Source organism: Lynx rufus, unplaced genomic scaffold, assembly GCF_022079265.1.
Source record: "Lynx rufus isolate CCGP_SWC_20201006 ecotype Redwood Valley unplaced genomic scaffold, mLynRuf1.p SCAF_5, whole genome shotgun sequence".
Taxonomy (NCBI): Eukaryota; Metazoa; Chordata; class Mammalia; order Carnivora; family Felidae; genus Lynx; species Lynx rufus.
In genome coordinates, this window is record NW_025814867.1 from 91,821,208 (window position 1) to 91,835,322 (window position 14,115).

Here is a 14,115-nt window from a genome sequence, read left to right on the forward strand (position 1 = left end):
ACAGAAAAATAGTAATTTGTCATTTTCTGAAAAGATGCAAAAGTTCTGAAGATGAAAGAAAGATACATCAATGATGTCATCTGTTTCTTATTTCCTAGAATAAAACATCACATAATTAAGTACTAAAAATTATAGGTTATTAGAGATTTTGATTCTGTGTACACTTGTCCATAACCACCACCTAGTTTATTTTCTGGCTTTGCAGTTAAGAAGCATAGGCCAATACCAGAGGGAGCAGTATGAGAGGAGAGAACTCTCAAGTTTTCTCATTAGGTATTATTGCCTTGGATAGGCAGACTCTCCCTTTTTAAAGGTGAAAGCAGTCTTTCAGGGCACAGATAGTGAGTTACAGACACTCTTCTCCCTTTAAACATGAATCCAATAACCAAGAAAATAAATCCAAGTGGCCCTGGGAGCTAAGCCAGCAATCAAAAAGGAACTGCTCTTCCTTCTTGCTAAGATCTTGTCCAACTATGCAGAAAAGGTACCTAGTTCCTATGTCTCCTCCAAATGAAGAATGAATAATAAATTTGGACCTGATTTAGTAAATGATTGTTTTAATTTCCACTATCCTGTTACTAAGAATTAGTTTCCACTTAGCTTTACATACTGTTGAATTTCTTATTTTTCTTCTGGTGTCTTGTGATGTCACATGTATAAGACAATCAAAATCTAGATGTTTGAATTGGAATAATTAATGGCCAAGTCACATGGGAGAAAATCACAAAGACAGACTTATTTAAAATTAATAGGGCCTTCCCTGGTCAGAAATTTGCACAGAACATTTGTTTTGGGTTTCAACACAATAATCAATCCAGACAACACTATATCTCTTACATGTTGTCTTCCCTGACCCATCAGAAGTGGGGCTTGGATACCAGCCAAGGTAGACAAATGTTTCTTCCTTAATTGGCCGTAAAGCTGTGTTTGTCAACATTGGCTAACATTGGAACCATGTTGAGGGCTTTCAAAATTACACATGTTTGGTTCCCACTCTGAGAGATTTTGATATAACTCCTTAGGTGATTCTGTTGTACAGCCAAGGTTGAGACTCAGTTCCCTATGTAAATACATAAATAAAAGCAGCCATCTGTGCCTCTGGTTTCTCATCAAAATTTCTTCCACTTAACTCTGGCTCCCATGTCCCTCCCCACCCCAACCCTCTTGTACCAAACTGGCACTTCCTCTCACTTTCCCAAATATTCTGTATTTTGTCCTTTTAGGGCTATTTTGTATGCAAATATGTACACTAAACTTGTTACACAACCACTATGCTCCCTGGAATGAGCCATCCAGAATACATGACTTACCAGAGTGTTTCTGGCACCTGGATCAGTGTGTATGTGAAGTAGTATGTAGTCAGTAATGGGGTTGGTGTAATAGAGGACATAGGTGAGGAAGCTGTGAAGGCTACCACTTTTCTCCTGAATCACAGCAAGGCCTGATAGAAGTGTCTGACTCCTTTCAGCATTGCCGTTTCTGAAAGTGGTCAAGTTCTAATGTCTTTCCATTGGGCCAGACTTAATCACACAGATATACTGGTGGGTTGTCCCAATGATCCTAAACCAAGGAGAGTATTTTTAGCTTACTTTTCTAGACCTGCTTCATTTTTCCCTTCTGCCAAACGTTTTATAACTATTTCAAAGAGTTCATCTTCATCTTCTTCAACCAGCCTTGGGCATAATCTATTTTTTCTTTCTCAAAGTCCTGGTAATCCTTTAATACAAATAACAGATAGATGGTACATTTAATATTTGACACATGGGTCACATAAAAAGGGACTCCAACAGTAAACCTTTTCCTCTTATAATCCTTTAAGATCTTTGAGGAATAGAAAACTGGATTCTGATTTATTAACTTGAGAATCACTCCAAGGCTATATAAAAGGTTTGACAAATTGTCTTTGTGACTAAAGTATAAGAAAACATCTCCCTCAGTTCTGTCACTATTCTTCCAAAGTTAGATAATGACCCCAATGGTGATTGGGGCACTGAGTCTGAGTCTCAGGTATAAGAAGGAAAGTCAGTCCTGCTTTTGTAGGGGATTAAATGACAAATCAATCATCCTCCCCTCCATACAAGGTTAATGGATGATTTCATGGTAGGGGTTATTGCTCACATTAAAACCAGGAAAACAAACACTTATAGCTTCTTATTGGTGAATAGAACACAAAGACCCATTTTCTTGTGGGACAGTAAGAAGGGCTTATCTCCTGAAGGATTCATAAGGAGATGAAGTCAACTTAAGAGGCTGTGGTTTTCAAACTTTATCTTCTGATGCCCCCATAGCAGATATAATGTAATTTTGATGACTACTAAGGCTCAGTCATTTTTTTCTATCATTGTCCAAGTTACTAGGAGTATTTTTTTGTGTTCCAAGATAGAGGCAAGACATTTAAATAGTAGAGAATAGAGGTGTAAAGAATTACATGGATCAACAGTACTCATTTTCCAAAGATGATGATGATAAGGTTGTGGTGGTGGTTGTGATGGTGTGTGTGTGTGTGTGTGTGTGTGTGTGTGTGTATACGTGCGCACGCGCACACACATGTCAGTGTAACAGAACGGAAATATTCAAAGAGAAAAATCACATCCACATTAGATTCTTGTTATTGCTGTCTCTTTGAATTATAAAAATAATTCTGATGCAGTAAAACCTCATTGATTTGTATTCCACTAATCAGGAGTTTGGGAGATGAAGTTACCCTTAAATTAAGAAAGGGTTTATAAAAATTATATTGAAAGACATATTTAAACGACTTGAATTTATTCATTTCAAGCATTTAGAAGCACCTGTTTACTTCCAATTGATGTGCTAATTATAAACGTTTTATCTATTCATTAGAGCCAGAGTTTTAAGCACTTCTGTAAAATGCTATATTGTTCTTTTTCGTGTTTTCTCTGTATGCTTAAAATATTCTGTAATTGTTATTTTTCACTGATTCATATAAGCTTTCTCAAAATAGTATTTTATTGCATATGAACCACACATGTAATTTGGGGTGTAATAATTTATCTTCTTAAGTTATGATATTTAATTTTATACAAGACATATATTTCATAGTCACATTTAATCTGTCTTTAAATAATGTAGAACAGTGGCTCTCAACTGGGAGCAATTTTGGCAATGGCTGGAGACATTATTTTATTCTGGGGTTGCTACTGGCATCTAGTGGATAGAGGCCAGGGTTGTTGCTAACCATCCTACAATGTAAAGGGCAGTCCCACAACAAAGAATTTTCCATTAATAGTGACATTGTTGAGAAACCCAGGTGTAGAACAAGTTAAATACAAACTTACTGAGGCCTTCAGAGACAGTCATTGAATTTGATGCCACTTTGGACTGAATTTCATTGTTCCTAAAATAATATTTTGCTCTTTTAGTTTTTTTTAAGTTATAGAAATGATAAAGTATCTGTTCAGAAAATCAGAAAAGTGAGTTCTTAAAACTGATGGTACAAATAGTGTACTGCAATATGGCTGCCAATGTTTTCTAAACTCTGATCTCAGGTTTAATATTTTTACTGTATAATCTTATGTATCATGTTTGTATTTCCAAGTCAAGTTCTGTTACTCTAAGGCTGTTCTCAGGAATGGTGAGATTCATGGAGAAGCTTTTTTGAGAAATTAGGAGAATCCAAGGACTCTGAGAAATGGTTTCTTGGTATACATTTTCTGGCTCTATCATCTTTGCTCTTCTCAAAATTACTGAGAGCATTTAAAGAAAGTACCACTTCAAAAAAAAAACCACTAATAATAAAAAAAATCTAAAAAAAACCTCACAAATAAATACTATTTTGGGCTACTAAAATAACTTGGACTTCAGGAAAATGTGAATTCTTAAACACAAATGCAAATCCAGTAATACCTGGAATAATCAAAATTCAGTAAGACAGACCCATTGATTTTTTAAAAAATATTCTTTTCAAAGGAACAACATATTACAGGATGGGTCCTGGAATCTGCATGCATTCATTTTCTATGACTTTTAACTTCCAGAATCATGTTAAATAATGATGGCAAATGTATTCATTTAGCCTCTAGTAGTTCACTGTTAGAGTTATGACAGAGAACGTTTATCATATTAAGGATATTCTTTATTCCACCTTTAAAAGAGTTTTAAATAAGGAATAGGTGTTTGGTGTCTACTGACAGTTTGTGGCTTATAGCCCAGTGAGTGACAAAATTATTGATTTTTGTATAATTAAACTCTCTGTATTTCTGTTGTCCATGATGGTGACTAAGGCCAAGATAGCAAAAATTTTATAAAGATTTTCAATAGTAAGTATTGAACCAAAAAGTATTTACTAATGAAAGCCCTTGTTAGTCAGAAATGAAATAAATCAGAATCCCTTTCCCAAAACATTAACTGAGGTTTTACTGAATCATACTGAAGAAAATGACCAGTTTGGTCTGTGAGTGTCAGGCTGCAAGAGCACCTTTGGATTGAAGACCCCACTGGGCTTGAACAGTAATATACTGTGTAATTGGCAGACAAAGATACAAATGGAGCCTTAAAAATATATCACTTTAGAAACTGAAACCAGAGTGTGTGAAATCAGTTCTCAAAGCTAACTGCATTGTTCCTATAATCTAGTTTCCCCAAACTTATCAACTCCCCTACAGAGCACAAGCCAGACTGAAAAAATGCTTTGAGGTGACCAAGCCCTACCTGGTTTATGACTGAAAATAGCAACTTGTTCTGGAGATGATAGAAATGGAAATAATTGTGTTAGGAATAATTTAATATACTGGTAATAATTATGACTGATAACCATGATAATGTAAAATATTATGGAGCGAGAAACATTAATCAGACTCTTGTCATAAGAATTCAATAATGTCATAGTATAATGAAAATTATAGATGAGAAGAAAATTCTGGTTTTCTTTTCTTTTTCAGTTGGGTATGGCAAATGTACTTGAAATACACTGATATCTTCTAATGCAGATTTTTTAAATTGTCAGGTGTGGCCCAATTTATAAAAATAGTTTACCATAAATCTTTTTTTCTTCTGTCACAACATGCTTGTTTTTTTTTTTCTTTTCCTCTTAAGATGTTAATTTATCATGCAAAGATTTTTTTTTCATTAAGTGCATTAATGCTTTTGTTTGTACAGGATTTTTTCAAATCAGCAGGACTCCCCGTAGTTCTTAAATGTAAATCCTTAGCAAATGACATGCCAAGATGATAGCTCCATTCCACGCTGGGAAAAGGCAAATTCAGCCATGTCTTGGGATTTTAACCAGGTTTCCAGCCTTTGGGTTATACGGTGTCTCTAATAAATTTCCCTTATGATAACTTCAGATGGACTGTAATGGAACATTTTGTAGAAGAAACTGGCTTCTAGCAAGTTGAATAGTGATGCTGGGAATAAATTTGGTTTCCCTGAATAATGGTTTCTCAAAGCAGTCAACAGCTTCTTTAGAAGTTTAGAATTGGTACCATTTCTTATCCTTATATTTCAGCATTAACTGCAAAGAAAAATAGTCACAATAAAATGCTTTTAGAAGTCTTTAAAAGTACTAATCAAAGCAAGTTCATACTGAGCTAATCATGCATATCTAACTAAATTGCAAAATTTATATAACTTCATTTTTTGAAATAAGGTGCATATGAGAAAGATTTTTAAAAAATAATCAAGCTGTAAAGACTCAGCTGATTTTTAATGATTGAAGCAAAAAGTAGTGTGTGGATTCTTGCTTCTTGTGCCCCTCACCTTTTTTTGCTTGAGAGGGAATCATGTAATGTACCTAAGCACCTTTCTAGTAGCAGGTGCACAATACAGATACGATGTATCAGAGCCAATGAATAATTTTCTTTTAAATTATCTCCTAAGGTAAAGCAGTATTACTATAGTATTTAAAAACATTTTTTCTTCCAAATACTGGGGGAATTACAATACTTATAATGAGATTCAAGCTACCTTGGCTCTCACACAGGATTACTTACGGTGGCATCTCTGTTTGGGTTTTCTCGTGGGGGACCTGAATGTTTAAAGCTATTGCTGTGTAAAGATGCCTATATTAAGCAGTTTACCTCATGTGCGTGTTTGGAAAATGCTTCCGCACTGGTCATCATGCCTGCAGTTTTCTCCTCCAGCTCTCCTAGCCTCTGTCCTCTCTCATCAAGTGCGATCCGGGCTCGAGTCAGCTCTCCCATCACTCCTCCGGCCGCACCTTTCATCCCTTCTATACCACCTGGGCCAGGAATGTGTTGTGCAAGGCTGCGCGATGCTTTTCCTGCTGAAGCTTCCCCAACTGGGAGTTCAAACCATAGCAATTAAAAACACATTGTCAGTAATTCAAATAATTATAATCAAGCTTATCACCAAAGTACTTGCATTAAATTCTATCATCATAATTCTCATATAGAGAGAGGTATACTTGGTTCTATCACAGACGTGTGTTTGGAGATGTTAGCATTTACCCACCTGTGAAAGAGATTGAGACTGCGAGGTAACTGTGTTGTTACTGCCTGTCGTCGTGTGTATGTGTATGTGTGTATGCGGGTTCCATGCAATATGGCATCACTGCCCTTCTTGACATTGCTGAACCAGTTGCTCACAATATAGGCGATTTCATATTTAACCCATATTAGGATAGTTCCAATCTTAGGCCAGTTCATTTGTTTAAACTTCTGCCCAAGTCTTCATTCCTACCATCTCTGCTCATCTTGCTGTCATCCTCTGTAGGCCTCAGTTGTTACTGTTTTAAATTGTGTGTTGGGGGGAAGTAAAATACTAGAGAACAGGGTCTATGCCTGATGGACACGAGCCATACATATGTTGAAATTCTGTTCCTTTATAAAAGGATAATAGTTTCTCTACCATTTACAAAGTTCAGTTTAATTTGAATGAATTTTAAGGAAGTTTTTTATTGAAAGACAGCTATCTTGGTAGAAATTTGGTGAGCATTCTCAAGGATGTAACAGTAGGCATGGAATTAAGATCTATTTTTTTTTTTAATAAGAGACTTACTGAGACACAATTCACATACGTTATATACCACAGTTCAGTGGTTTTCAGTGTACTGACAGAGTCATGCAGCTACCACTACTATCTAATTTTAGTACATTTTCATTACTCCAAAAAGTTTAAACTCTGTGCCCATTAGCAGTCACTCCCTGATCCGTCCTTGTCCCAGTGCCTGGCAACCACTATATACTTTATGTCTGTATGGATTTGCCTATTCTGGACATTTCATGTAAGTAGAATCATATAATATGTGGTCTTTTTTGTCTTCCTTCTTTAACTTAACATGGTGTTTTCAAGTATCATTCATGTTGTAGCATGTATCAAACTTCATTTGTTTTTATGGCTGAAAAATATTCCATCATATGGAGGCATCTAGATCTTCTGCTTGGTTAAAAGTTCAAGAGAAAAGGAGTTTTGATCTGCAAGACTAAATAGTGGTGAGATATTCTGGAAAACACATTTTTCTTTCTGAAAATGTTCCCTAGTATCTTTCTACTCCTTTTCAATTATTGTTTGTCAGAGTTTCACTGGAAGAATTTTAAAGTAATTTATTCTGTAGCATTGATAAGCCTGTGTTCTGGATAAAGAATCTGTTTCCCAGCAGTGGTTTCAAGGTAGCAGATCCATAAACATTTTTTCCAGAATTCAGTAACTGAATATCTTCACCTGCCTTGTGGGTATGATCTATTTGCAAATGACATTTATTAGCTTACTAATTATTTGTATGAATTGCATGCAGTATTTTTATTAAACTATTTCCTAATATTAAGTAACTGATTTTATTCATATTTGGTAAAAAATAATTTTCAAGATACAGAAGCAAAAAACCCTAGTCTAGAATTTGAGATCACATATTAAGTTACACACACACACACACACACACACACAGAAACAGGTCTTCTATTTTGTGATACAGCTTCATAATCAGGAGTTTACTCACAGAGCTCTTCTCTGTCAAATGTCTGTCCACTTCCACCAAAGAGTCCCTTGAGAAAGCCTCTATTTTGAGCTTCTGGTGTCTCTATGGGAATAAACAAATCTCCTAGCATGTCCTGTATCAAATTCAAACAAAAAAGCATTAGAGTAACTAAAAATAAATTAATAATAATAATAATAATAATAATAATAATAATAATAACATTGTGGAATGTTAAAGCACGTAATGAAAAGACAATCTGCTTTCCATATATTTTCCTGGTGATTTTTGCTTTCCTCCCAGTTTTCTCTCTGGCATTTCTTTCTCCACCTCTTTTTTCTTCCATTCTCCTGTAACTGACATTTTTAAATTTTCATTTTTATGTCCTCTTCTTTTCTCCCCTTTACAGTTAGAAAGCATGAGAAGCAATATATTTACCCTAGGATTAATCTCCACCTGATCAGTGACTCACAATCTGGACTGCTTTTCCTTTTTCAATTACTATAGCCTCTTTCCTGTCTGAACCCCCTTCCTGAACTAAGCATGGACTAACCTATGAAGTAGGAAGCCTTTGGGAGTATGTGGAGGAAGTTTGGATTTATTTTTATATGAAGTACAAAATTAGGAAATGATTCAAGATAAATGAGTCAAAATAGGCAGCATAGTGAGACACAGTTGTTTTCAATATCTGATGTGCTTTAGAATGACTGGAGAAATACCTTGCTAGAAATACAGGTGCTTGAGCTTCATTTCACACATACTAAATCAGAACCTACATAAATGTTCTTTGGTTATCTATATTTTTAGTGTGCTCTTCAGGTCTTTCTGAAGCAGACCAAAATTTGAGAATCATTGGTATGGAGGAAGGAACTTCAACCACAAGTCAAGAGATGTGTGACCTAATATCAGTTTGTCCATGAACCTGCAGCGTGACTCTCTCTCACCTCTTCTCACCAGACCTGCACTCTTCCTCCTGGATCCCTTCTCTTTGGAAGTGGCAGCACCATTTACTTAGCCAGAAACCCAGGGATAATTATTAATCCCTTCCTTTCCCTCACTGCTATATCTAATAACCTTCCAATCCAACTGATTACACTCTTACTATTAAATCTGCTAACTTCTCACTGCTAGCTCCCTTATTTTAAGCCACTGTTATTTTTGGCCTTAATTATTAAAAAAAAACCCTCCTAATTGTTCTTTCAAATTCTTCAAAACTATATGTAACCAGAATATTAGTTTTAATAAACAAATTTGCTAAACCTTTTCCATGACTTCCTGTTCCCCTTGGGATAAATGCCAGATTCCTTAAGGAGCTTACAGGGTGCTCCAAGATCTACTTTTGAATAATTCCCCAGTACTATCCCTCCACCCTTTTCACTGTCTAACTCTGCAGTTTATTGGCAGTTTCCTGAACCTCTGGAATTTTTACATGACACTACTCTGCCGAGAATATCATATCCTTTTCCATTCCCAGCCACCCATCCCTATAGATGACTCTTATTCATCCTTTACAACCTTGTTCTAACTAGCCCTCCCTGCTATCCCATAACCGAGGGGCCCCTGTTCCATGTCTCCTCAGCGCTGGCACAGCCACATATAGACAGTCTTTTTCTGTCAGACAGAGTGCGGTGCTTGTCTGTTGACTTATCTTCCTCCACACTAGCAGGTAGAGACTTGTATCTTAACTAGAACCTAGCCAAGTACCAGGCATGTGGTAACCACTCAACAAGCATTTGCTGAATAACAATAATAGGAACATTATTATTTATTTTTAAAACATACTATATTCCAGGCACTGGGCTCAGTTCTTACTTAATTCTCATGACAGTGCTCCAAGGCAGAGCATACAGGTCGGTTAAGCAAAATTCCCAAAGTTATACAAGTGGGCAAAATACAACTTAAATAGTTCAGAGCTTATACTTTTAACCTCTCTATTAAAATGGATGGGTTTTAGTTTTCTGTTTTGTAAAATAAAGGGGTTGAACCAATTAAATCTCTAAGATGCTCTTTTGTAACCACTTTTAGGTTATCTAAGGTTTTGATAAGCTTTTATATTTATTTTGTTTCAAAGCTCTGCTCACTGCTATGATAAAACACAAATGCCCAACACTAACCCACAGGATATGTATTTATTTTGTATGGCTCTTAAAATTTAGACTTCTTTTTTTAAAAAGTCCGTGAACTCCCTGAATTGTATGCAAGATTTTTGTGTGCACGTGCATAGTCCCCACCTTGGAGGGAGAGTTTATAATCTTACAGGGGATTCTCCATAGTAAAACAAACAAACAAACAAACAAAACAATAAAATGACCAAACAAAAACTCAACCATTAATACGTATGATCTTTGCATACTCTCCGTCAGTCCCCCTCTTTCTTTCTTTTTTTTTTTTCTGTGTATAACTACACCCACACTAAACTTGACAGGGTCACAATGATGAACATATATTCAAAACATCTAGGGAAGGCATATTTATTGCCTGCCCCAATAATATTTAGCTATTAGATATCTCTCTCATTCTCTTTTTACAACCATATCCAATGTGTATTCATAAATGTGCCTGACCTACCTGTAGATTATCACACATCTCTTGGCTGTATGTTAACCGCTGAATTTCAGTAGGAGAGACGAGGTATAACGCTTGGCCTTCATTGGTAAAACAAAATGTCCGTGCTATCCTCATGTCTGTCAGTGGCAAATAATTAACATCCAACATTGGGCGAAGACTAGGTAGGCTGAATGGAAAAAAGCAAATCCACATTTCATATTCACGTTGTTAGAAGCTTTCATTTCTCTGTGTAAAATGTACAGTTCCTTACATAAAAACATTTATTTTTATACCACTATTTAATGTTTGTTTCTTTTTATTCTCTTGAAGTCTCTGGTAAAAAACTAGACTTTCACATAAAATTATATACACACAAAAAATTATGGGCCTGGTTCTTTCTCTTAATCCACACAGATACTTAGCAAATATGTTTGAAGGGTGGATTAAATGTAGTGGCCAGCAATTTCAGAATACTTTCTGCAGCATTTCACAGGTTCCTGCAACCAAAGGTTGCAGTCTTTGGTTATGGGAGAAACATCACCACTAGAAAGTACTTGGTCTACTGTCTCCTTTAAGGCAAAACTCCTGAGTCTGAGGAGGTTATGCACTGATGAAGACATGGAATGGATCCAGTTCACTGTGCCTGGCCATGGAGTGGCTTTGCTCCCCATTCCTCTACTCCCTCTACACACAGGAAATAAAAATAACCTATGACTTAGGACATCTGCACTGAAGGCATGCTTAGTAAATAAACATGGTTAGGGCTGTACGGGAATGAGAATAAGTTATAAATAATAGATCAGAATTAGGCATAGCTAAATGAATACCACTCATCTCCAGTGTCTTACCAAATAGCTATAATCTTATCCTTATGTGGTAGCCCAAAATTTTGCTTAAATATTCATCAGAATGTCCCTTTGGATATGGCCACAAGAGCCAGTTTTGCAAACTACTGAAGAAACTGGTCTCATTGCTTTTTAAATCACACCTCTAATACCAAAAGGATAAAAAGAGACTTGTCATTAAATCTCCAGCTTTCAAATTGTTCAACTGATTCTGGTGTTCATGATGATTTTAAATTATCCCAGATCATAAAACCAGTACCTTGAAAAAAACATACTTATTTCTCTTATGAAAGTAGTTTGTTATTACAAGTTAAGCCCTAGAACTTTACAATATAGAATGGGATCTGAAATGTGCACGGTTGGAAAAAGCTTTCCATGAGGTTCTAGCACTATGTTGTCTGATATGGTAGCCACTAGCTACATATGGTTATTGAGCAGTTGATATGTGGTTTGCATGAACTGAGGTATTCTGTAAGTGTAAAATATGTACTGGATTTCAAAGACTTAATATGTTATGACATTTCAAGTAATTGAGGTCTTTAGGCTGTGAGCCAAAACAAACCCGGTTAAACAGACTTCCATGCTAGATTCTGTCAAATTAATGGGTGGCGGTGGGGAAGGGATTCCAATGGACTTTTCTGATAAGCTACATTGTTTATGTAGCATAATAAAAGTAAGCGAAGAAAACAAAAATGGTTTAATTACTTCAGGTTGGAAATGGCAAAAAGTAATTTACTTGCTAAGAACCAGGAACCAAGTGCTTTTAAAGTTGAAAAAATAGATTTTTTTCTGTGCAGGGACACTTTATAAGGAAATAGTATCACGTAACTAACAATGGTTTTCACTAAAAACCCAGTTTGAGAACACATTTATAGATAAGACTCTTGTATCCCTTTCTACTACTTTCTAGGTTTGGGTACATTAGCATGTAAGCAATCAGCTACCTGCCAACTATCAGAAAACTAGGTCTTGAGAAGAATGGACTCAGTAGAGTTAATTTCTGATAGGATCTGGAAATATCTAAGAAAATACTTAGCATGGGAAGATGACCAAAGTCAGGAGCATGCCAATTTGAAGGATTCAGTTCTTCAAGCTACATTTTATATATATTACTAAAATCATCCCAAGGTAATTTCCTTCCAAATATTTTTGAGATCCTCAAGAACACATGAAGATTTTCCACTAGGACATAATTAATATTAAAGTAGCCATTACCATGTAAACCAGTTTTTACATAGAGCAGAGGAAGACAGAGATAGCATCTTAATTCTCCTGTTGCTATGACTCCTGCTGTTTTTTAAACTCTCTATTTTTCATTTTTCAAGCAATTTCCCTCCTCATAAATGTAGATGGCAGCACATATTTATTTAAATGGAAATTAATTTTCAGATATACTCAGTATCATTTGAGAAAACGAGACTCACTAAAATTTTGCAAAAACAAGGTAAGTAATCACTATCAAACTAAAAATTTCAATTGTGACAACAGTTTAACGTCTTTTAACCTAAAAGAAAAATTTTGAGTGACTAAATGTGAGCTTGGGGAGGAGAGGGTATGTGTGATACACATTTTTTTTTTCCCTCAAAACTAAGGCATGTCTAGGAGTTAAGTCCTCATTTTCAAACAAGACTGGAATGATTTTCATGACAAATACTGAAAAATAGTTTGAGAAAGAGAAACAGAAACAGAGAAACAGAGACAGAACCAGAAATATCTAAGAGAATGAGTAGACAGTAAATGATTTTTTTAATTTTTTTTAAACTTTATGTAGCTACTTTTCCTTGGCTTACATGTCTCCTCTATTAAAGAAAATCTAACAATGAAAACACTCTCGAAAGCCAAGTTTTGCTCTTGAACTACTTTCCTGTCCCTCATCTATCTTTTTACCACAAAGTTTCCTGAAAAAATAATCTATACCAGGGGTTGGCAAACATTTATTAAAGAGCCAGATAGTAAATATTGTAGGCTTTGTAGGCCATATAGTCTGTTATAACTACTCAACTCTGCCTTGTCATGCAAAAGCAGCTAGACAATATGTAAACAAATGGGTGTGGCTGTGTTCCAAAAACTATTTATGAACATTGAAATTTTAATTTCATGTAATTTTCACATATTATGAAATATTCTCTTTCATTTTTTTCAACATTTTAAAATGTAAAATCCATTCTTAGCTTGCCAGCTGTACAATGTCAGATTACAGGAAGGGCAGGATAGATATGGCCTGTTGGCTGTAGTTTGTCAACTTTTGATCTATACCACTGTCTCTTTCTCCATTGAAAATTTTGTTTTTGCCTCCACTATGCTTCTAAGATTTGTTTTGCAAGGATCACTAATACCCTACTAGTTGCCAGGCCAGGCCTAGTGTTTTTTCTTCTACTCAAATTCTTTGGCCTCTCTGCTATATCTGACTACCTCTTGACGTTTTCTTGGTGGTCTTCTATTTTTGTTTGGATACTCTTCTATCCTTTTTATTTCACGAAGTTATTCTTCTCCTTTTCCTATATCTCTGATGACTTCTTCTCAATATCCTCTGCTGGATTTTGTTTTTATTTTACTACATAAATATAGAGATATCCCCAAGTTTTTGTACCCAGATCAGTCTATTTCTCCGTTCTTTTTATACTATCTTCTTTGATGATCTCATTCACTGCTGTAACTTTCACTAATGCATTTATATAGATGACTAACAGAGCTGGATCTTCCATATTTTTCTAACAGTCCAAACCTAAAATTGCTTGCCAAACTTCTGTGGGATCACTTAAAAACACCTCATATTCCAAGAATTCATTCTCAAATTTCTCATTTTCAGGTTTTCCAAATTCTCTTATTTCC

General features: G+C 35.5%; 1 protein-coding gene across 2 annotated transcripts in view; it reads right to left on the reverse strand.

Annotated features, from left to right (window-relative positions):
• Positions 1-5,431: 5,431 nt before the first annotated feature.
• STXBP5L (syntaxin binding protein 5L) overlaps positions 5,432-14,115 on the reverse strand; it is a 388,157-nt gene continuing 379,473 nt past the window's right edge. For both annotated transcript variants that reach the window (XM_047100036.1, XM_047100035.1), the window contains 4 exons: positions 10,460-10,625; positions 7,916-8,027; positions 6,039-6,259; positions 5,432-5,473 (listed from right to left, as the gene is read on the reverse strand). In XM_047100036.1, coding sequence (XP_046955992.1) covers positions 5,432-5,473; positions 6,039-6,259; positions 7,916-8,027; positions 10,460-10,625 — 541 coding nt within the window. The remainder of the gene's footprint in view (positions 5,474-6,038; positions 6,260-7,915; positions 8,028-10,459; positions 10,626-14,115) is intronic.